This window comes from Gopherus flavomarginatus, chromosome 1 (assembly GCF_025201925.1).
Source record: "Gopherus flavomarginatus isolate rGopFla2 chromosome 1, rGopFla2.mat.asm, whole genome shotgun sequence".
Lineage (NCBI taxonomy): Eukaryota > Metazoa > Chordata > Testudines > Testudinidae > Gopherus > Gopherus flavomarginatus.
The window spans coordinates 178,469,690-178,492,808 of NC_066617.1; the positions used below are offsets into that span (position 1 = coordinate 178,469,690).

At 40.0% G+C, this 23,119-nt stretch overlaps 1 protein-coding gene across 12 annotated transcripts in view; it reads right to left on the bottom strand.

Moving 5' to 3' along the window:
• The window catches only part of DCAF6 (DDB1 and CUL4 associated factor 6), a 173,021-nt gene that overhangs the window by 111,827 nt on the left and 38,075 nt on the right, over positions 1-23,119 (bottom strand). For all 12 annotated transcript variants that reach the window (XM_050957258.1, XM_050957247.1, XM_050957326.1 and 9 more), the window contains exons 3-5: positions 17,198-17,290; positions 4,994-5,179; positions 594-707 (exon numbers count right to left, since the gene is read on the bottom strand). In XM_050957258.1, coding sequence (XP_050813215.1) covers positions 594-707; positions 4,994-5,179; positions 17,198-17,290 — 393 coding nt within the window. The remainder of the gene's footprint in view (positions 1-593; positions 708-4,993; positions 5,180-17,197; positions 17,291-23,119) is intronic.

The following is a 23,119-nucleotide window of genomic DNA, read 5'->3' on the forward strand; positions in this document are numbered from 1 at the left end:
CCAAAAATAACCAAAGCCTAAAATGGAACACAATGCAGAAAACAGAACAGAAGAGATGGGTACCAAGGGGACAGTAAGTATAACACACATTTTGAGGGGTCAGTTTTTATCCAGATCAGTACCAAACATTTTCTGGGACCAGACACTATGGATGAAATTAATACCATCCAAGGAGATACACCAGTGATTAATCTGGTCTAATATGTTCATTACCCCACTATTTTACAGAGGCTGCTCGAGAGTTTTAAGTTGCAGCTGAGCTTCCATTATAACCTTAATTTACACCACCACCTCAAAAATGCACAAAAACCCCTCACAGCCTCAAGTTTGGAAGGTTAGGTGTAAGGCAAGGGTAGAATTTTTCTGGTTCCATGGGAATTTTTCTACCAAGTTTGAAGTAAACCAAAACAGAGGTTCATAAATGTACCTCAGATGTACAGAGTCCAAACAGCACTCTTTTCTGGGCCCATGGTAATCCCTACCACATGTCTCAGTCAGCTCATCGGGGCCCTCAGAAGCCTTATTAGGGTTCAGATTCTAATATTATTATAGCCCTATATTTCCGTCATCTTATTGGAACATTTGGTTCTTACATCTTTACAATCTTCTTTTGTGCAACTTGTTTTGATGCGAGTATCAAACCACCTTACAGTTCCGTCCTCACCGCAAGAGAGGAAAGTATAGGGATCATTCGGTACTGTCATAATCTGCAATGAAAAAAAAATCAGTACCATTAATACTTCAAGAAATAATATAATTTTGGGAAAAAAGCCTTTAATATTAGTGAGCAATAATCAGAGGGTAATTTTTAATTGCACTCAAGATTTCTATGAAAATAATCAAAAGTGAAAGATAGTTGAAAATTTAAAATAGTTTGTATTACAGTCATTAAAACAACCTTACAGATAGTCCTCCAGCAGCTGAAATAAGCAATTAAATCCCACAAACACTTACACTGCCTATTGCGTAAATGATGCACAAACTTGATATTTTCAGTTATTAGATAAATAATTAGCATCTAAAGAGAGAATATAAGACAGGTTCATTTTGTTTTCTATTATGCAACAAAAGAACATTTTAACACTCTAACCCCAGAGTAGTCTTAAAATCCATCCCCATACAAACCACAAGAAAATACTTAACAGCACTGTTCCTTCAATCAAGTTGCTTCTTCCATGCAAGATACAGTAATGAACTGAAGCCTATTATTGTTCCCTATCCTTCAATGCATTAATCAATATTTTCTTCACTTTCACTGAATTGTTTTATTACACCATATTGCTGATCTCAGGAAAGCTATCAATCCCTACAAAGATGTAGTGATATTCCAAATAAGGGTGTTCCCAGAAAACTAATCACTGGTCCAGATTCACTTAACAAATCATTCCATACAATATATAGAACAAGAAGTGCCAAATATTACAGAGCAGAACACCTCTGGTGGGTGAAGGCATGTGAACTGTGATATGACCACACACTTTATTTCTTTATATACAAAAGAAAATTTTAAAAATATCTTATGGAAAATGTAAACATCTTTCATTTGAATATGTGTACCTCAAGCCACTAATTTACACAGAATGAAGTAATCAAATTTGTTTAGAAATCCTAGAATTACTATTCCAGTCAACATTTTTTGTTGTTCAACTGTACCCTTTCCTTTAGGAGTTCAATGTCTGAAAAACAGCTACCAGACCATCACAAGTTAAGTGCAGCAGCACCTCACTCTTCCACACTACTGACAAGAACAGATACAGTAAATTACTGAATTAGTAGGTAACAGGCTGAATCTACTTTCATTAAAGTCAATAGGAGTTTTTCCATTGACTTCAGGCCATAGATGAACAAACACCAGGCAAAAGTAATAATGAAGCACAAATGAAGCACATTCATTTATTTCAAATGCTGTAGTTTAATTTTGATTATATTGGTAACAGTACAGTATTTTATAATTCACTATTAAATATATTGTAATTTGTAAGGCACAAGGGGTTTCTTTTCTTTTTATTAAAAAAATGAAATACATATCAGAGGCTATAACCTCAGATGACTTCATAAATATTAACTCTTAATACCATATAGTATATAACTAGTGATCATTAAATTATCAATCTAAAAAATTTAGCTGGACAAAAAAAAATCTTGATACACTGGAAATATGAAGGTAGGAATTATCCTTAGAAGTATACTCTCTTTCTAAAATAGAATTAATGTGAATAGCGGCAATGTCTGGTATTTGGTAGTGACTATTCATAGTTTTTGAACTGCCTCCAGTCTCCAGAGGCCCTTTTTGTGTATGCATCTGTCTCACTCTCAAAAATATACTCCATTCCTCTTCACCCACAACTTGCCTTTCATAAAACAAGGGCACAGTGCTCATGAATTTCCACAAGCTTCCTTATTGTGAGGTGTGTCAGTCATGGTTTGTAATTGCCACAAGCTCCAAGTTATGAAGCCTGTTTAAAATCTATCCCACTGTTTAATTCAGAATTAGTACCTGAAGGCAGATAATATTAGCTTTCGTTATTTAGATAATCTAGTGAGATAAAGTTCTATTTTTAATATAATGAGGCAATTAAACACAGTTGAAAAATAAACTCAGGCAGCTTAAACACATTTTTCCCCATGGTCAAAAAATACTTTTAAATGAGATGAAGCATCTAACAAACTGACATACATTAATTCCAAGTTGTATCTGCAAGTCAATCCTTTTCTCCCCAGCACTACTCTTACTTGCTCTGCTGAGCTTTGAAGTTTCAGTGATTTAAGATACTAGTACTCACTGTGCTATACAACTTTGCATCTGCTTCATTATTCAAGAACAAGACGACAGGTTTTAAGTAAAGTAATAATATTTAAATAAATTATACATTTATAAAGTACCTTTCTATCCAAAGTATTTTACATATATTTTATCAAAGAACTGTTTTGAAAATAGTAAAAGCTGCTGAAGTGCATATACCACCGGCAGAATCACAGAAGAGTAAGAGAATCACTCATTAAATCCTCAGCCTACCCTGAAAACCAATAACTATGATTTCACCTTCACCTTTTCTGTTAGCTCATCTGTACCCACAAGGACAACGCACAAGCTGCACTCTCCTTCACTTCTACATAAAATAGGCTAACCTAACTCTGAAAAAATCAACTACTGAAAATACACCGTGGTTGAGATTTTCAACAAACTGTAGGCGATTTTAGAAATATCTTCCAATAACTTGAATTAAAAACATTACAAATCAATAACTTCCCAATATGACAAATGCTACAAGCTTTTTCTATTTAAAAAACAGAAAGATTTCCCTCCATTAGCATTAATTTAACACATGTAAAACACAGCCATGCCCCTAACCATCTACTTCAATGCCATCTCTTCAATATTCCAAACATTTACCAGATACCCATTTCTAACAACTGTACATGGTCAGAGTTCAAGGTTTCATCATTCAGTGTGTGGAGAATAACTCTGCCTGGTACTGATGCACAAATAATGAGTCATGGTGGTGTCATAAACAGATAGCTAAGGGTTAATGTCTCTTTCACCTGAAGCACCTGACCAGAGGACCAATCAGGAAACCGGATTTTTTCAACTCTGGGTGGAGGGAATTGTGTGTCTGAGTCTTTTTTCTGTCTGCCTGCTTTCTCTGAGCTTTGGAGAAGTAGTTTCTACTTTCTAGTCTTCTGTTTCTAAGTGTAAGGACAAAGAGATCAGATAGTAAGTTATATGGTTTCTTTTCTTTGGTATTTGCATGAATATAAGTGCTGGAGTGCTTTGATTTGTATTCTTTTTGAATAAGGCTGTTTATTCAATATTCTTTTAAGCAATTGACCCTGTATTGTATCATCTTAATACAGAGAGAACATTTGTATGTATTTCTCTTTCCTTTTTTATATAAAGCTTTCTTTTAAGACCTGTTGGAGTTTTTCTTTACTTCAGGGAAATTGAGTCTGTACTCACCAGGGAATTGGTGGGAGGAAGAAATCAGGGGAGATCTGTGTGTTGGATTGCTAGCCTGATTTTGCATTCCCTCTGGGGGAATAGGAAAGTATTTTTTGTTTCCAGGATTGGAAACAGAGAGGGGGAGTCACTCAGTGTAGTTTCACAGAGCTTGTGTCTGTGTATCTCTCCAGGAGCACCTGGAGGGGGGAAGGGAAAAAGGATTATTTCCCTCTGTTTTGAGACTCAAGGGATTTGGGTCTTGGGGTCCCCAGGGAAGGTTTTTCAGGGGGACCAGAGTGCCCCAAAACACTCTAATTTTTTGGGTGGTGGCAGCAAGTACCAGGTCCAAGCTGGTAACTAAGCTTGGAGGTTTTCATGCTAACCCCCATATTTTGGACGCTAAGGTCCAAATCTGGGACTAAGGTTATGAAATTTACAAAATGGAAGTTTTGTACAAGATGCATACTTTAACCAAAACATTGTGAGCATCATGCTCAATAAAATTGAAAAAGGAATATCATGAATCTACTCTCTAAACAAATATCTATGACTGGACAATAGACTGATGAAGTCTAGTCACAGGCTCAAGAAATCATGCAAGACTAAAAACAAAGAAAAATGGAAGAACGGAAGAACAGAACTTGAGACATGAAGTTTTAAGTTCTACTGATTTTATATTTATATTTACCTTAGTACAGTAAAGACCTTGTTTCTCTCCCTTTAATAAAAAATGATATACAAACTACCGGTCCCCCTAATGTGTAGATAAACAAGCTCTATTATGTATCTGTTGCTATCTGCTTATATATGTTGCAGGGAAAGTGGCCTTAACAATACTTGACTTTAGAGTCTCCTTTATTTGGACAATTTATTTCTCTACATATGAAATGACCCCTAAGTTACAAATCAAAGGGAAACTAGTTTAAATGACTGTGAAGCATAAAAATGAAGTTGTCACTGTAAGACTGAAATCCTGGCTAATATCAAAACCAACATCTGTTTTTCCTGACTTAAATAAATCTTGTGCTTTTATATAGAGATGATATACAATACCTCATAGGTAGTTCCATAGTGGCACGTAAATTGGCATTGTCTGTTGGTCTCAGCATCTTGCTCAACATTAGTATAAAAAATTACTCCATCTCCAGAACAGGACACAATCTGCTTGTCATTGGTGCACGGTAAGAATTTTGCACTAAAAATATTTGCCCTGTGTCCTGAGCGAATGGTGGTTAAAACCTACAAAGCAAACAAGAAAGGCTTGTGTTAGGTTAATATTTTCTAAACAAATAGTAACGCATGGAAAAATAAAAAACTTTCAGCCAATAATCCCAAAGTTCCAGAGTATGGAATGCCAGTAATGTACACAGTCTGTTATCCATAGAACAAAGAAAATGAGAGAAAGGAATGGATTGGGAGATAAAGTGGTATACAAGAGGCATATACATGCTCTCTCTTACTCTACCTCAAAATGAGAAATGAAAGAGTTGGAAGACCACTGTCCTACAAGTATTTCTTGAAATAGCCAGTACCTATATTTTAAAGATTCTGACTCTTGGACACTAATCCTGGAACATGAAGAGGCAGAATTACATTAAGTGGTAATGAGCCACTAGACAGCTGGTAGTGGCAGCTGAGACGACCTAAAGGGAGCAAAGAAATCTAATAGGAGCACACTATTCACTTTTTAAATGTACTTTCCTGAAGTTATCCCAAAGATAAAACAGCACAAATTATGAAAGAGCAAAATCATATTAAAAAGTTTTATGGTGGGTTTCACAGCATCTCTACTTCTAAACTGGAACTTAACCTCACTACTGTAGGACACCAAAAATTCCAGACTTGACTATTAGGTTATTACCAAAAATTTTAACATGACGCATATTTAATTCAGCAATGATTTTTAAAAAATTATACATACACAGTACAATTTAGCAATGTAAATGCAATGTATTTATTTTACTATAATCTTTTATATAGTCTCAATATTTTGTGGCAAAATATTCTGTATACTTTCATTTCCTAACCCACTTTAGATCAGAATATTAAAACTGAACAAAATTAAAAAGCTATGTATACTTTTCCACTTTGATTTACTTTATTTCTCCCACCTCTGACAATGAAACCAGAATGACAATTTCATTTTTTTTAATAGCCATGGTCTCATTCTCATGTTAGCACAAGATGTTTACAATATGACAAGGACTTCTAAAGCTTTCCACCAATTAACTTAATCAAAGAAAGCTTTCTGGAAATCAAGTTTCTCTGTAAATTCTTGTCTTGTATTTTAAAAGCATTACTTCAAACTTTTTTAAATGATTTATGAAGTGCTAACGATATATTTAATATTCTGCATGTTCTAAGATATGGATACAACTATATATTACATATCCAGAGAGCCAATCAATTCACTTTATGTCACCGCATTCTCCTCTTTATTCAGGTAGGTTCAGAAGAATTCAATTAACAGAAATGTAAAAAAACAAAAACAACCAACCTCAGAGCTCAATTTTGTTTAAAATGAGCGAAAAGTTCAGCACCAAATCCACAGAGCTCTGCTGCCAAAGTGAGAGATCTCAATGGGTGACTTCCATATATTGAGATGCTTTAGCTCAGTCACAGCTAATGCCCAAAATAAGTGGTGGTTCTGATAGATACCTCACCTCACATTCCATGAAAGAAATATTTTTGACTTCACACCAAATCATATCTGAGCTCCCAAATAAAAATCAACAAACTAAATAATATGAGGCTTTTCTCCATTCCCTAACAACTTCTCTGTTAGTTATGATATATATGGTATATATCATATCATATATTGTGATATACCTGGACTTTAGCAAAGCTTTTGATACGGTCTCCCACAGTATTCTTGCCAGCAAGTTAAAAAAGTATGGATTGGATGAATGGATCTATCTACAACGTGGATAGAAAGTGGACTAGATCGAGGGGCTTAATGGGTAGTGATCAACGGCTCAATGTCTAGGTGGCAGCCGGTATCAAGTGAAGTGTCCCAAGGGTCAGTCCTGGGGCTGGTTTTGTTCAACATCTTCAGTAATGATCTGGAGGATGGGATGGACTGCACCCTCAGCAAATGTGCAGATGACACTAAACTGGGGGGAGAGGTAGATATGCTGGAGGGTAGGGATAGGGTCCAGAGTGACCTAGATGACTTGGAGGATTGGGCCAAAAAAAATCTGATGAGTTTCAACAAGGACAAGTGCAGAGTCCTGCACTTAGGATGGAAGAATCCCACAGAATCATAGAATATCAGGGTTGGAAGGGACCTCAGGAGGTCATCTAGTCCAACCCCCTGCTCAAAGCAGGACCAGTCTCCAGACAGATTTTTGCCCCCAATCCCTAAATGGCCCCCTCAAGGATGAACTCACAACACTGGGTTTAGCAGGCCAATGCTCAAACCACTGAGCGATCCCTGCCCTCCAGGCACTGCTACAGGCTGGGGATCGACTCGCTAAATGGCAGTTCTGCAGAAAATGACTTGGGGATTACAGTGGACGAGAAGCTGGATATGAGTCAACAGTGTGCCCTTGTTACCAAGAACGCTAATGACATAGGAGCATGGCCAGCATATCGAAGGAAGTGATTATTCCCATCTATTCAGCACTGGTGAGGCCACATCTGGAGTATTCTGTCCAGTTTTGGGCCCCGCACTACAAAAAGGATGTGGACAAATTGGAGAGAGTCCGACAGAAGGCAATAAAAATGATTAGAGGGCTGGGGCACATGATTTATGAGGAGAGGCTGAGGGAATGGGATTATTTACCATGCAGAAAAGAAGAGTGGGGAGAGGATGACAACAGCCTTCAACTACCTGAAGGGGGTTCTAAAGAGGATGGAGCTATGCTGTTCTCAGTGCTGGCAGATGCCCGAACAAGAAGCAATGGTCTCAAATTGCAGCGGGGAAGGTCTAGGTTTGATATTAGGAAACACTATTTCACTGGGAGGGTGGTGAAGCACTGGAATGGGTTACCTAGGAAGGTGGTGGAATCTCCATCCTTAGAGTTTAAGGCTCAGCTTGACAAAGCCCTGGCTGGGATGATTTAGTTAGGGTTGGTCCTGCTTTGAGCAGGGGGTTGGACTAGATGACATCCTGAGGTCTGTTCCAACCCTAATCTTCTATGATAATGCCCACCACTGCTCCCCTACTCCTTCCTCAAAAAAGGGAATGCAGCCTCCCTTTGTTCTCCTCTCACCTCCCCAGCCCTTATTGAGTCATACACTATACCCTTCACCAGGTCACAACCAGCCCTACTCCTCTTTCTTCCTTGGTCACAGGCCCTACCAAAGTGCCTTCTTTGCAATCAAAAGCTGATCAGCCCCTCCCTCCCTCTACCTCAGATTTTTCCAGTTGAGACCCTGGTGCTGCTTCTGAAATTGACATGAAGCTCTGCAATGGGGCTGTGCCTGCACTCAAACTCCGGGGAACTCCTGATTCTGCCCCAAGAGGGCTGAAAAAGCAGAATGAGTATGTGCAGCTCTCAGCACTGTTCTATACTTTCACTGAAGGAAGCTCTCAGCTTCATCATCATCCCATCTGTCCCAGTCCCTCTCATCCCCAGCTACACTTCATGTACAGCAGTACCATAAGGGACTCAACAATGTCATTCCCTCCCTGTCTCGGACTGCATTCTATGGTAACAGTGTCAAGGGCTAGCATTTCCACCCTCTCCCTTCCCTTCCCATATATCCCTTGCTGCTCTCTTTATTGTGCTGACAGAATGCGAAAATTAGAGGCACCTGTCACAAAAGCTGTTTATGCACAAGCAGAGAAAAAGGAGAAAAGATTTAATATGTGGGTCTCAGCTCTATTTCATTACCAGCCACCACAATGCCCCCCCCTTTAAAAAAAACAAAACAACCAGCAGCAAAATGCTTCTTCAGAGCACCATTTGGCCTTCTAGACAAAATTAAAGGCTGAAATACTTCAGACCTTCTCCACAGGAGTTGATGGGTAATCAAAATATTGGACATTTCACATTCAAATATTTGAAATTGCTTATATATTGAATAGAAAATCAACTGACGTGGGAGTAATGAAAGGGCAAAGCTTTAAATTGTGTCTTATTGTACAGTGAAACGTTGGGACAGAATTCCTAAATCAGACAGCAATCGGCTGGTTTGCTGATTTCTCTTGCTCTTAACTATAAATATCCTACTTCTAGCAGCAATATATAGGATGAATAAACTTTCTTTTCAAAATTCCATTTAAATTATAACTTCTATTAAGTGAAACTAAAATCTTTATTCATAGTAACTAAATTCTTCACTATACTATAATTCAGGCATTTTACTTAAACTAAAAACTGATGTCATCAGTTTTATTTACAAATCTCTAGGTCCAGAGATGGAGTGGAATGAACACATGAGGTATGACTGGGAAAAGTGGTTGAGTTTAGGTTGGTCTTAGCTAACACATGCTAGACAAACGCAATCTAAATTCCACCATTTTCCTAGTGTACATCTACTACCCTCGTATCTCATAAAATTCTTGCCTCAGCTAGACTTTAAATAACCTGTATTTTCTTGCTGTGTAGGTTCTCTTGTCTAATACAAATAAATGTTCACATACAGAAAATTACTTCTTAGTTTTAAGTACCATTTGCCTTGAGCAGAATAAAAAAAAAAGATCCCACTCGGAAGAGTTCATCACAGGTGCCCATGAATAAGTAAAATCAGGACAGCCTTTTCCATTAGGATTTGTAGTTATATTAGAAAACTTAGTAACATTCTTTTTCACTCTGGGTCTCTCAAACCACAGAAACATATGGCCCATTCAAACTAAGTGAATATTATATTAGAACACCATCTGGACTGGCAGGGAATTCTATTATATATGCACATTTTCATCCTCCCAAGATATATTGTGTAACTATTAAGAGGGCTTACCCTTGATTACACATGTTTTATCAGCTGCATATGTTCTAAATTAAAAAAAATATATTGGTTTCACTTTTTATTTTGCTAAATTGTGGTAAGCCCTGGTGAAATAGTGCAATATAAGTGTTTTTACCTGGTTCCTTTTTGGTAAGAATTTTTTCAGGGTTTACCTGAAAATCGATAAATTATGTTGCTACTATTTTTTTTCCAGAGAGCAAAAAAATTTAACATTTCTCACTCACAAGTTGGCATGCATCATCAGCTGCATCTTCAGTTCATGTTCCATCATATTGCTTAGTAAGTCTGTACTAATTTTGAAATACTAGATACATGCGGCGGTAGGAACTCAAGTGGATCCTCGGTTGGGGTGGGGAAGAATAGTCAATGCAAACTGAATGCCTTCAATTTGCAAGCTGTCAGACAGACACGAATCAAAGTTTAAGCCACCAACCTTTCAGTTATTCCTGGGGGAATTCTGTGCCAAAAAAAATGAAAATTCTGCACACAATATTTTAAAATTCTGTAAAATTCTGGATATTTTATTTGCCAAAACACCACAATATAATCATGTCAGTTTCAATTATTTTGGTAATTTATTTCAAAATATCTGTCAGCAAGTGTGTCTGTAGCAATACAGACCAAAAAAAAGATTCTGGTAAAAAATGTTTTTGACAAATAGATTCCTTGTTAGACATATTAATACAGAACTTTGAGTAATTCATTTGAATTAGAATACAGAATTGTATTTCCCACACCCATCAGTAGCAGTGAAAATGCTTGGAGGTGTCAGGGGTAACGGAGGAGCTGAGGGAGAGGGAAGGAGGCTGGAGTGAATCTGGAGGGTTGTTGGGTGTGGGTGTGAAAAATATCGAATAGGCTTTTTTGGGAAGGGAAGGGGCAGCATTGTTAGGGAGTTGGGGAGCCTCTCCCATGCAGTGATCCCAAGCCTCTTCCATTCACTTAGGTACATCTGCCTCTGTCCCCGCACTCCCATCCCCATGTGTCCCTGCAGTCCCCCTCCCCCATCTCCATGTGGCCTTGCACCCCCCACTTCCATTCATCTTCTGGCTCAACATTGTCACCCCACTAGCTCCTAAGCCTGCACTCCCAGTCTTTCCCCCCCACAAGCCATTCTGAACCCTAGTCTGTGACCCCAGCAGCCCCATGTACCCACCTCTGCCCTAACCTGGCTCTGCATGCTGAGTGCTGTGATTAACTTCTACTCCCGGGAACATTCTGTGCCACTATCCGCGCACACAACATTTTTCCCCCACAGAAAATACATTCTGCCTTAGAAGTGCTGCAGTTCCACCTTTTGCTCATCACACGCCACTATGGCACCAGAACAGCCTGCTTCATTCATGCTGTTGGCTTTTATGGTGCTACAGTGGCCTCTGGCAAGCAAAAGGTGAAACTGCAACACTTCTTGGGCAGAATGTATTTTCTGCAGAAAAAAATAAAATTCTGCGGGACACATGAATTCTGCATGTGCACAGTGGTGCAAAATTCCCCCAGAAGTAAACTTACACTGGGCTCGCAGCAAAATATAATTAACAAACAGCCTACGTAAGACGAGATCCGTATGTACGGACCTCATTTACACTCTTAAAATCTCCTACCACTGCAGTTCCACAAGTTGCAGCAATAGTACACATGCTAGTGTAACAGGTTTTTTTTTTATCTGTCATCTAATACCGCTATGAGCTGTACTACTAGCAGTACAATAGTGGAAGGTTTAAGAAAGATGCCTATACAAAGTGACGGAAAAGTTAACAAGATGGCTTAACCCTAATACTGAAATCTGGGATTAAGGCGTGTGGGGAGACCAAGAATAGAAATCAGGATGACGTTGTGGAGGAATAGGTGAGGGTTAGTACTAACAGCATGCATTAGCAATAACTATGCTGCTTAAAACGTGGCAAATCTTTTGGACTTTATTCTTAGTAACATGCACAATCTGCCAGGTGCTTTCCAAAAAGAGGCAGAGACCATCCCGAGGAGCTCACTGCATGATTTTTATCCCCCTAAATACAGAGATAGTACTCTAATCTTACATTCAAGAAGCAGCAAGTGTGGGACATCCAAAGATACTTCGGATATGAATAGTCTTTCATTGCTGATCCCAAAGAATTTTATCTGCATTTAATAGATGAGTCTACAGATATAGTGAGGTAAATTCTTTATCCAAAACAGAATGCAGGAGTCGTGACTTGCCATCCTTGCTCTAACCTTCTAAAAGCCCTTTCATTAGGGGGTGCAGGATCTTAAGAACCTCATTTCCATCAGAAGCAGCAGATAGGGAAGAGAGGAACATGACTACTGATTCCTACTTCTGCTTTCCCCATCCAGCCACAGCAATTAACACAATGATCCCACAGTGTTCCCACTCCACCAGCAGGCCACTCCAGCTTCTTCTCAGAGTGGCAACATATAAAGACTCCAACCCATGAGAGTTAGCGATACCTCACAGGAATCTATCTTCACTGCTCACCAATACCAGAATTAAACATGATCTTTCTCAGAGAGTCTGGCCAATGACATCACCCAGACTTGGGACTAGACTGGACTCGAATGGAGTTGGACTTTGGAATGGCAGTGGTTATGTTTTTGTTGACTCAAGGGAGGGCACTAGGACAACTGCCAGACTCCCATTTTGTCTCATGAAAAGCACAAGGACACTTCTTAATGGTAAATAGGGGGAGAGGGTTTCAACAAGAGAAGACAATTATAATGAATAGTATTAGGTTAATGTTAATTACGGTAATATAATAAATACCAAGGGGTGAACTTTTAATATATGATGTTAAAAAAATATATGTATCTAAGAAACCTAATAAAAAACTAAGTTCAGACAGTATTTTAACACACCAGAGAAGTTTAAAAACAGAAACTAACTGTGGGTAGGCAAAGCAGCAATTGCAGACATTAAAAAAAGAAAAAGCCCTGATCCCTTTTGCCTATAAAATATTCCAGTGTTTGTAAAGTGCCTAGAATATTGTGCAATACAACAGTCTTCATACTGATTTGGAGCTAGAAATTAATACCCCTCAGACTTGAGTTTCCCACTTCTCGGTGTACAAAGCTTAAAGGAAAAAAGGCAATGTGTATTTTCCACTGTTCAGTACTACCTACAACACCAATGCCATTCCAGATTCCTAGGTATATTTTTCATCCAGTGCCTGAAGTGAAATTAATGTGGCTCAAAAGGCTTTGCATCTGTAAATCACAGCAGGAATGGCACTCAAAGCCCTCTGATGTATCAACATAACTGCAGGACAACCAGTAGAAAAACAGACAGGATCAGGAACTTCAAAGATGTAGGTAGGAGATTCAGACTAAAAGGGAAGTAGGAGTGGGAAGGAGTCTCTCTGGGAAGGCATAGTAGCATCTTTGCAGTGGGTTAACTATATGGCTAAGCCAGTGGCTGGCTTTTGGGTAATTTAAATATTTAACATTTATTCCTATACAGTAGTTCACACTGCCATAGCTTACTCTAAGATTCTTTCAGTTGTGCTACTCCAACTCCACTTCAGAATTCACCTCCAAAGCATCATTTTTATTTTAAAATATTTCCAAAAAGAGACTCCATCAGATTTAAACTGTGTACAAATTTACAAATTAAAAGAGGGCAAACTGAATTTAACAGCCACCCACTCCCCAAGCTGGGTTAGAGGAGATGAGGGTGACGTCCTACAAGATTTTCCTGAAATAAGATCCCATCCTATACTTTGCAGTTGTGTGTTCCAAAGTTGAACCTGCTAAGTTTTTTCTTTGCTTGAGGGGGATAGCTCACCAGTCAAAACAGATTTTATATCTGGCCCTCCTAGTAACCGATTCAGATATGTCAACTTAACTTTCATCCTTCAGGATATAAACTGAATTCCATACCTTTTACTAAGTAGGGATATTGCTGACAAGTTCTCAGAAACCAAGATCTTCTTAACTGTGTGTGGTTATTAAAGAACTAGAGGCATTTTTAATAAAAATAGGGGCTGCCCTGCTATTAGCAGCCAAATTTCTACCTTCTATGCTTTGTATGCTGGTTTGTCTGTCTAGTGTCATCTTGTACCGCACAAGAAGAGAACAACAATTTCTGTGGTTAAGATTCTGGATGGGAGGTTCAAAAGATCAGGGTTCAGTTCCCAGCTCCACTATAGATTTCCTGTGTGACACTGGCCAAGTCATTTACTCTGTGCTTCAGTTCTACATCAATTTAGATCAAATGTGTCTACATTAGTGATCTGTACTTGTTTCACTAGATCAGTTTTTGAAAAAGATTTAGTTAAACCAATACACTTTACCATTATGGAGAAAAGCTTAATCTTCTCCAATCTAAAGACGGAGCAGTGGTTTTCAATACACTTACACACACCTTATAACTAAAATTCAACATCAATTTGAAATACAGTCAAATTCAAACATTAAGTTTTAAGAGTAGTTTCAGGTATAACATACCTACTCTCAAATCTCCCTGCTGGCTTTTGTGGTTTTATGATATTGTGTTATGGAGGAAAAAAAACAAAATCTCATTCTCTGTTGCTATGTAAAAGGCCCACACAAATTGGGGAAACAGTAAAATTGGCTGTACACAACATAAATCAAAAACAGAAAAAGTAATTCCTCCGATCTTTCAATTATAGGAAACGTAGCTGTTGATTGTAGCAGTAATATGTAAGAAAAATATATCCAGAAGACCAGAAGTTTGATTTTTAAGTTGACAGATCCTTAAGTATTAATACAATAGTGACTGCAGATTAAACAAAATTTAAGTATCTCTTGCTCTGACCCAAAACTGTTCATTCACCTCACCCCACACTAACATCCCTCTTGGCTTTGGGAAATTTCTTCCCTCCTCCTCACAGCAGTCTGACTAACCTGTCTCCCTTCCTAATGAATTACAGGAGGTTTACCAGCTAGAGGAGGTGCCTTGGGGAACAGCTTCTATCAGACAGTCCAGCTGCAATTGTCTCCTCTCTTCCACTACCTCCCAACATGTCAAGAGGGAGGAGAAAGGGGACACCTGCAACTGAGTTTAAGTCAGCAGTAGCACTACCAACTCTGATCCTGAGGCATTCCACAAAAGAACCATTTGTACTTTGCCAGCATGAATACTGGTCTGAAAGAATCAGAAGAGGTTTATCAGACTAGCACCAGCAGTAGAGAAAGATATTTCTCTAAGGCCAAGGGGCATTAATGGTAGATGGGGGGAAAAGACATGACTGGAGGCATGCATGGCCCCCAAGCCTCACCCAATAGCTATTCTCCGACTACAGCATCTTACGTAGGCAAGCACTCCTGTCCCCTCCACTTGCCCATCCAAGCCTCTATGCCCCTATAACTGCTTATTTCCCCAGTTAGCTCCCACACAGACATTAACTTTCAAGCATTATTATTGGTGTTTGGTTCCATCCCCTCTGAGAAAAGAGGGGGCTGGGCAGGAACACTGCTGTAGTGGGAACAGTTCAGAAAACGACAAGTGCCACGGAGTATATCTGTTCTGAAAAACCCTAATAATAGTTTTTCACAGAGAAGATGCAGACATAAGGTACAAGAATTTTTCTATAGGGGAAAAGTTCTTTCATTACCTTTAGTGAGGGTCATTGCACTACAGCCCCTTTGACAAGACAGATGATTTGGCAGAGCAGAAATCTACACTGCACTTCCCATCTCCCACTTGGCTCCTCCTAGTTCAATACTAACTTCTTCCCATTTCCCCCACATATAATGTAATACTTTTTGAATATTTATTACTACTTTTAATTTACAGCATCTCAAAATGTAAAGCAACTAACCCATTTAATATCTTTCATCCAAAATACCAAAAAGGCATCAGCCACCCACAAATATTTTAAAGTACCTTTACAGCTGCACTTAAAAAATTTAATAAGTTTCCTGACTTAAGGAAATTCATAACACAATCAGTATGTCAGAAGAAAAAAATCAACATTGTACAAATACTAGGTTCTACCTCCTACAATTATTCTCAAAGCTATAAAAAGAGCCAACTTCCATCCCAATGAATTTTACAATACATCACTTAGCTAACTTTCACTTGAATAAGTAAATGTGGCTCCTGGAGACTACAGGTTCCAGCCTGCAGTGCTCCATCTTTATTTGATCATCGCCACATTCCATGCCAGGGATTGGCAACCAGTGGCATGTGGCCCGCCATGGTAAGCCCCCTGACACGACAGGAGTTTGTTTGCCTGCTGAGTCCACAGGTTCAGCCGAACACAGCTCCCATTGGCCATGGTTCGCCGTTCCAGGCCACTGGGGGCTGTGGGAAACAGCGCAGGCCAAGAGATGTGCTGGCCGCAGCTTCTCACAGCCCCCATTGGCCTGGAACGGCGAACCACAGCCAGTGGGAGCCACGACTGGCCAAACCTGCGGATGCAGCAGGTGAACAAACCAGCCGGACCAGCCAGGGGCTTACTCTAGCGAGCCGTGTGCCAAAGGATGCCGCTCCCTGTTCTATGCTGAGACACAAGTTTAAACTGTTTGTTACTTATAAAGTCCAAAATAGTTTGGGAACTGCCTACTTAACAGCACTTCTTACCTAGGATACTGCAACAGTTGTGATCAGGAGAGTCATTAATGCTAACAATATCTAAGGGTTAGTCTACAGTGGCTATGCTAAAGCGCTGCGACGGCACTTTAACATGCCTTGTGTGGTCATGGCACAGCACTGAGAGAACTCTCCCAGCGCTCTAAAAAAACCCCTACCTCAATGAGGGGTGTAGCTCCCAGCAATGGGGAGAGAGGGTGTCACTCCCCTGAGCGAGAAAGTTGCAGCACTGCTAACTTCCAGCATTGACAAGCCCTAAGCATAAAAAAAACAGAGAAGGCTGGTTCAGGAATTTGAATTCTACTCCCAGCTTAAACCAATGGAGTCCAGATTTCTCAAACTTCTTGAGTCCAATGAAAGGCTTTTCCTTTGCCTCCAGTTTTAGAGAAGGGAGCGAATAAAAGCAGAAGAGATGATATACGGGGATTAGCATTTGTACCATCTCATGCATAAGCAGTCCATACTGCATTGTGCATTAAGTATTATGCATTTTGTGTATTTATAATTTGTATGTGTTAATTATGTAACAAAAATTAGTGCTAGAGATAGATATGGTAAACCATGCTGAAACTGGGCAGTCTCCGTGGACCATGCTTCCATGATTGCAGCTGCAATCTACTCCATTTTATGCAAACTACTATCAGTGCAACCTCTGGCTCTTAACAAGTTGTCAGTGTGGTCCATAGCTACGCAGTGCTTCCCTCCTATAAATTGGAGGAGAGATCTTTAAAACAAGGGCAGCCAGATTTTGGGGAAATACTGTAAAATATTGACTATCCATAAAGTAAACTTACCTTTCTGCTGTAGGGATTGCTAATTACCAGGTTGGTGTCATCTGAACCTGACAAAATATATTCTCCTGTATCATTCCAGCAAATTGTATTTACCTGTTTGAAATATTTAAACAAAAATTTTAATTGGTTTAGGAAAAATATTTAAAATAGAAAATAAAATAGACAAGAAATATCTAGATATGCAAATGAAATCATAAAGTTACTTAAACAACTTCAAAATACATAGGGATGCTTAAATATGTTCAGACACCTGATTTTCACTACTTGGCCTCACCTTGCACACATATGCTTTCCCATGGCTAGCCACCTGCACATGCAAGAGATAGGGTTTGCAAACAAAAATTCTATTAAATGTGCATGTAGGCATTGAGAATCTGAATTGATATGTATTTGATAGTGAAAGAAAAGTGTACAGTGTGTTCAGGTCCAAACCTGCACACAGAGTGAAGCCTAGGCCAAACCATACCTCCACTGAAAAAAAACAAAAATCAGGTCTTAACGTGTTACTGAGAAAAAATTTGTTAACATATCAGGCTGAAGAAATTAATCTTTTACCTATATTCTTATTCATATCAAAACTTAAAATCAATGTAAAAAAGTTTACACACACACAATATCAAAAGGTCAATATTTCTATAGACATTGAAAAGTATATTCTAACATTTGATTCCAACAAGCTCTAAGTCATTAAATCTGAGCTGTTAGCATAAAAAAAGCAGTGATTTTTAACAAATTGTTTGATGAGAGTCCACCTGCTTGAAACACGCTGGTATCTCTCACTACTCGGGCTAATGTATTCTGTAACATTCTTCACAGATTCACTATGCTCCTGAATCTCCCTGTAAGCGCATACCAAAGGCAACAGAGTTTAATTTGCAGTTTATTATGTGAGCTAACATGTGTACTTTTAGAATGCTCAGCTAACTGGGAAATTGATACTTAAAATTTAGCAGTTGACTAAATTCAGTATTCTTTCATAAAAATAGTTATTTGGCTAATACAGAGAATTCCGGGTTTTGGACACCTTCCCACACCCACCTTTCTAGACTGTGAATTGCCTTCTTTGGTCCCTTGTGGCATCACAAGGGTCCTCTCACATAAAGTAAGCCTTTCAATAGAGTTTCCAGTACCTATAATTTGACATATTTGGGTGTTTTACTCCCTAGAATGTATTGCATTCTACAGAGTGCTCTGAATCTGGGGTCACAATGTTCTCATTATTGCACCTTCAAAGCACTAAGTATTCAGGATCTGTCTAACATGTACATACTCACAGCTGTCACACTTTCTCACAAACCTGGTGAAAATCCCATATAGTACAGAAGAAACCTTCCCAGATCTCTCCTGTGAGAAGACTGTGATAATGCTCTTCCAGTAGGGAAAGAAATCAGGTTGGGAGCACTTTGCATATTATTTCCTTGTAAGTTTTTCCTTAAAAAACCCCCCAAGATTACAGCATTACAAATGAAGATGTAAATAAACTCAAATACTGAAAAATCAAAAGTTTGGACTCTCACAGTAATATGCCTTAGAGTTCAAGTAACAGGAACTTCACTCACTCCTCTGAGAGGGTGAGGTCCAGAATGAGCAGCTCAACATAGAGGAGCTGACAATAGCCATGAAAACCGTAAAATGTGGAAAGGCAGCTGGACTCAATGGCATACCTAGCAAACTATTACTATTGTGATACCATCCTGAAGTGAAATGGCTACTTAATTTCTTTCATTCCTGCATGGAGACAATGCAGATACTCAGGTTGCGGAGATAGGCCAAAATGATTGCACCACTCAACTTATATAAATATAACTGTGCAAAGAAGTTATTGCCTAACATTCTTACTCTGCTCAACCTACAAACTATATGAGTGGATGATAATGGATAGAATAGCACCAATAGTGGAAGGGCAGCTGACTGATGACCAAGACAGTTTCCGCTCAGGATGTTCATGATGTGGTCAAGTTGCAAATTTAACTCAATACACTGAAGATGGCTTCAAAACTTGTAAAATGACAGGGGCTGTGTTTATTGATGAGAAAATTACTCATCTTGTGCAGTAACTAAGGTTCTTCGGAACATGCATCCCTGTGGGTGCTCCACTTTAGGTGTTCGTGCGTCCCTGCACTCGCAGTTGGAGACATTTAGTAGCAGTGATGGTTGCGCCTCCGTGCGTGTTGGGTGCGCCTTTGAAGAAGCCACCTTTTGTAATGGTGCCACAGAGTCATTTGTAGATTGTGGTGCGGAGGCACAAGGTTTTGGTTTCCCCTTAGTGCCTGTGTTGGAGCCTGTTCCTGTAGAATCTCTGGCTCTAGCAGTGTGGGATTTTCTGCTACTTCAGCTCCGGTGCTGACAGCACAGCCAGTGCCAGCACTGGATGGCTGCCCGCAGAGCACCTGTGGATTGTGGCACGGAGACACAGGGCTCCAAAGTCTCTGTCTGCAGCCGTGCCGGAGCTCTCAGCCATCGGAGCTCCCAGTGCTGACAGCACAGCTGATGCTATTATTATCCGCAGAAGGGCTGTGGGGTGGGTTTGTTTGTTTGTTTGGGGTGTTTTTTTTGTTTTGTTTATTCCTATGATGGGGACCCAATGTGGAGTTGAAGAAAGCACTCCTGTCCGAAGCTGTGGCTGGCGAAGCGAGGGGCATGAGAGTCCCAAGCCTCATGCTCCAACGCAGGTCTGAGAGACCTCTCCACTCCCTGCCTTTTTGCGAGCCTGAGGCAATGCAACACTTTGTCAGTGCCTGCGTCAGAGGCACTAACACACAGGCAGCAAACACTGAGTGCAGCTGTCAGGGACAGGCACTGGCACTCCGAGCCTGGAGGCAAGGCGCTGAGAGCCTGGAAAACTGAGCATTTCCATTGGAGGGTGTGGGAGAGCTTTCGCCCTCAAAACAGCTGTTTACCTGAAGTTCCTGGCCGTAAGGCGTGTTTTTTTGTTTTTGTTTTTAAACCAAGGAGAAAGGGAAAGGGAAAGAAGCTAAGTAGCTACTAATAAGGAAAATAAATAACTGACTATAACTAATTAACTACAAAGTAGCAAGGTGCTGCTGATTGCTCTGATTGGCAGCCAGGCGCAGTAGAGAAGGAGCTGAGTAGGGACTGGTCGCACAGCGTCGGTTAACTGCCTGCAGCAGCACGAGGCAAGGACCACGCATGTGTGACCCAACCAGCACTGCTACTAAAAGTCTCCAACTACGAGTGCAGGGGCACATGAACACCTAAAGTGGAGCACCCATAGGGACAGCACTCAAAGAAGAACTATTAGCTGTTTATAACACCTGCACCACACCATGCACTATTTCTGAAATTGGCAAAAATTTTGTGAAATATTAAGATGGTCCAGGAGTCTGTACTTGATAATCAACACTTCTTAGTTCAGATAGATGGTCAGAAAAATTGATGGCATATTCTACAGAATGAACTACCCCACTATTTAGTGCTATCACCTTTGCTGATTAATGTCTACACCAGAGATTCTCAAACTCATGGACTCATAGACTTTAAGGTCAGAAGGGACCATTATGATCATCTAGTCTGACCTCCTGCACAAAGCAGGCCACAGAATCCTACCCATCCACTTCTATAACTAACCTCTAACCTATGTCTGAGTTATTGAAGTCTTCAAATTGTGGTTTGAAGACCTCAAGCTGCAGAGAATGCTCCAGCAAGTGACCTGTGCCCCACGCTGCAGAGGAAGGCGAAAAACCTCCAGGGCCTCTGCCTATCTGCCCCGGAGGAAAATTCCTTCCCGACCCCAAATATGACGATCAGCGAAACCCTGAGCATGTGGGCAAGACTCTGTGGTCCGGGAGCTCCATTCAGGTGGTCCAAGTATAGTTCCCTCTAAGGTGAGAACCTGGGCAGCTGCACATGAGAGAATGAAGGGCCACCCACCTAATTAATGGAGCTGCACAGGCGTGGATCAACTAATTAGGTGCCTGGATCCTGGAAAAGACACCTGTGAGGTGGTGGTCATAGTGGGAAGGTGGGAAGGGGCATGGGGTGAGAAGAGGGGTTGGGGGAATTTGCAATGTGCAAGGCTACGGCGGCCCGAGAAAGAGGTGACTTTCCCCAGCTCCAGAGCTACAGCTGCCGGGGAGAGATGGTCCTCCTTCCCAGCTTCAGCTCTATGGATGCTGTGGTGGGGAAGAGACCTCTCTACTTCCCAGCCCCAGCTCGGGGGCTGCTGCAGTGAGGGAGAAAGGGCACATCCATTGCATTAGAAAAGTAAGACTACTGATATTAAAATGTGAGTTGTGTGCTTCTATTTGTAGAAAAAAAAATTATTATTAAGGGTGTTTTTTTATATAGTGCTTTTATCCAAAGTGTTTTACAACAGTTAGCTAATGGTACAAACAACATTTGGAGAGATCATTAAGTGGACCTCTGAGACCCTCAGCAATTTTCAAGCGCTCCGCAGGAAAAAAAAGTTTGAGAACCATTGTTCTACACAAATCATCAATCTGAATTCCAATGTGCAAGCATTTCATTTATGCAGCTGATCTTTGCATCATTACCCAATAAAAAAGATATGAGGACACTGAGCGCATTTTAACTGGTTCCCTCAGTATATTTGGAAAATACTGTCATATGTGGTTCCTGAATGCCAATCCTAACAAGACACAAAAGTGTGCACCTTCCCCTTGAAGCACCATCCTGCCAAGCAACAACTCCAGCTAATGTGGGATGGTACAATCCGTGAGCACTATAAACATCTGGGTATACCTGAGGGTCACATTAAACCAAACACTGATATTCAAAGAGCACATCAAGATGCTAAAAAAGAAATTAAACTCCAGGAATCATGTTCTCCACAAACTGGCTAACACAAAACAGGGAGCTGATGCCAAAACATTCTGAGTAACCAGACACCCTGTGTTATTAAACTGCAGAGTACTTTGCCCCAGTATGGTCATACTCAAGCCATGCACAAAACTGACACCGAACTGAACCGTCCTTTGGGATCATCACAAGGATTTTGAAACTGACTCTCACATTGTCACTGTAGAGCCACACTGAGATTGCAACACCACCAGATAGGCAGGACACCTTCAGTAAGAAGGAGATACAAAAGCAGGTACATGATCGAAGACATCCACTGCATAGACACATTCTATCACCTAAGAGGCTGAAGTCCAGAAAGAACTCTACCTCTGAAAATCCCTTACCCTAAAATACCACGGCTGAAATCTACAGAGTAACAAAATGGCAGGACATGCCAATGATCTTGGAGAATCTAGTTCCTTCAAAACAATTTCCTCCAGGCACTGACCTCCAATGAAAAAAAACCGGTGTACTCTAACCAGTGAGAGCTGGGGTAGGAAAGTCTGGTGACAATATGACAAAATGGAAATGAAGGAACAACCCCAAATGTAAATAAGGAGAGCCTAGGAAAATACTTGAACACTGCCTGATCAAGCATCCCCGTCAACATCTTGTACTCCCAAGGAACTATTCAAGGTACGTGACAACACCAGGTCTTGACTGAGGTTTTTGAGTGATAAACTATGATGATTCTTTAGATTACTGTATTAGCAGTGACATTAATCAAGGCCAAGAAAGCATTTCCATTCTAAAGCCTTCTTTTAATATGTACATAACTTGTTAAAAATATCTTCTTTTGGGCTAGATTGTCTCATTCCCAGTCTGAGCCCAAAAGGCAACATCTGTTTTGATTAAAAGTTTGAAAAAAATAATTTCAGCTATTTGAATATTTTTGTAAGTTTCAAATTTGCCATTTGCAGCTCTCAATGGGGAAAAACCACCTTTGCTAAATGTAATTAATTCATTTTAGAACATGTACAGAGTATTAATACTATCATTTTCCTTAACAAAATAAGGATTCATTGATCCAGATGAGCCATGGGTACAGTCATCCACAATAAGAGAGGCACTGATTCAGCCAACATATCTATTTAACATTAC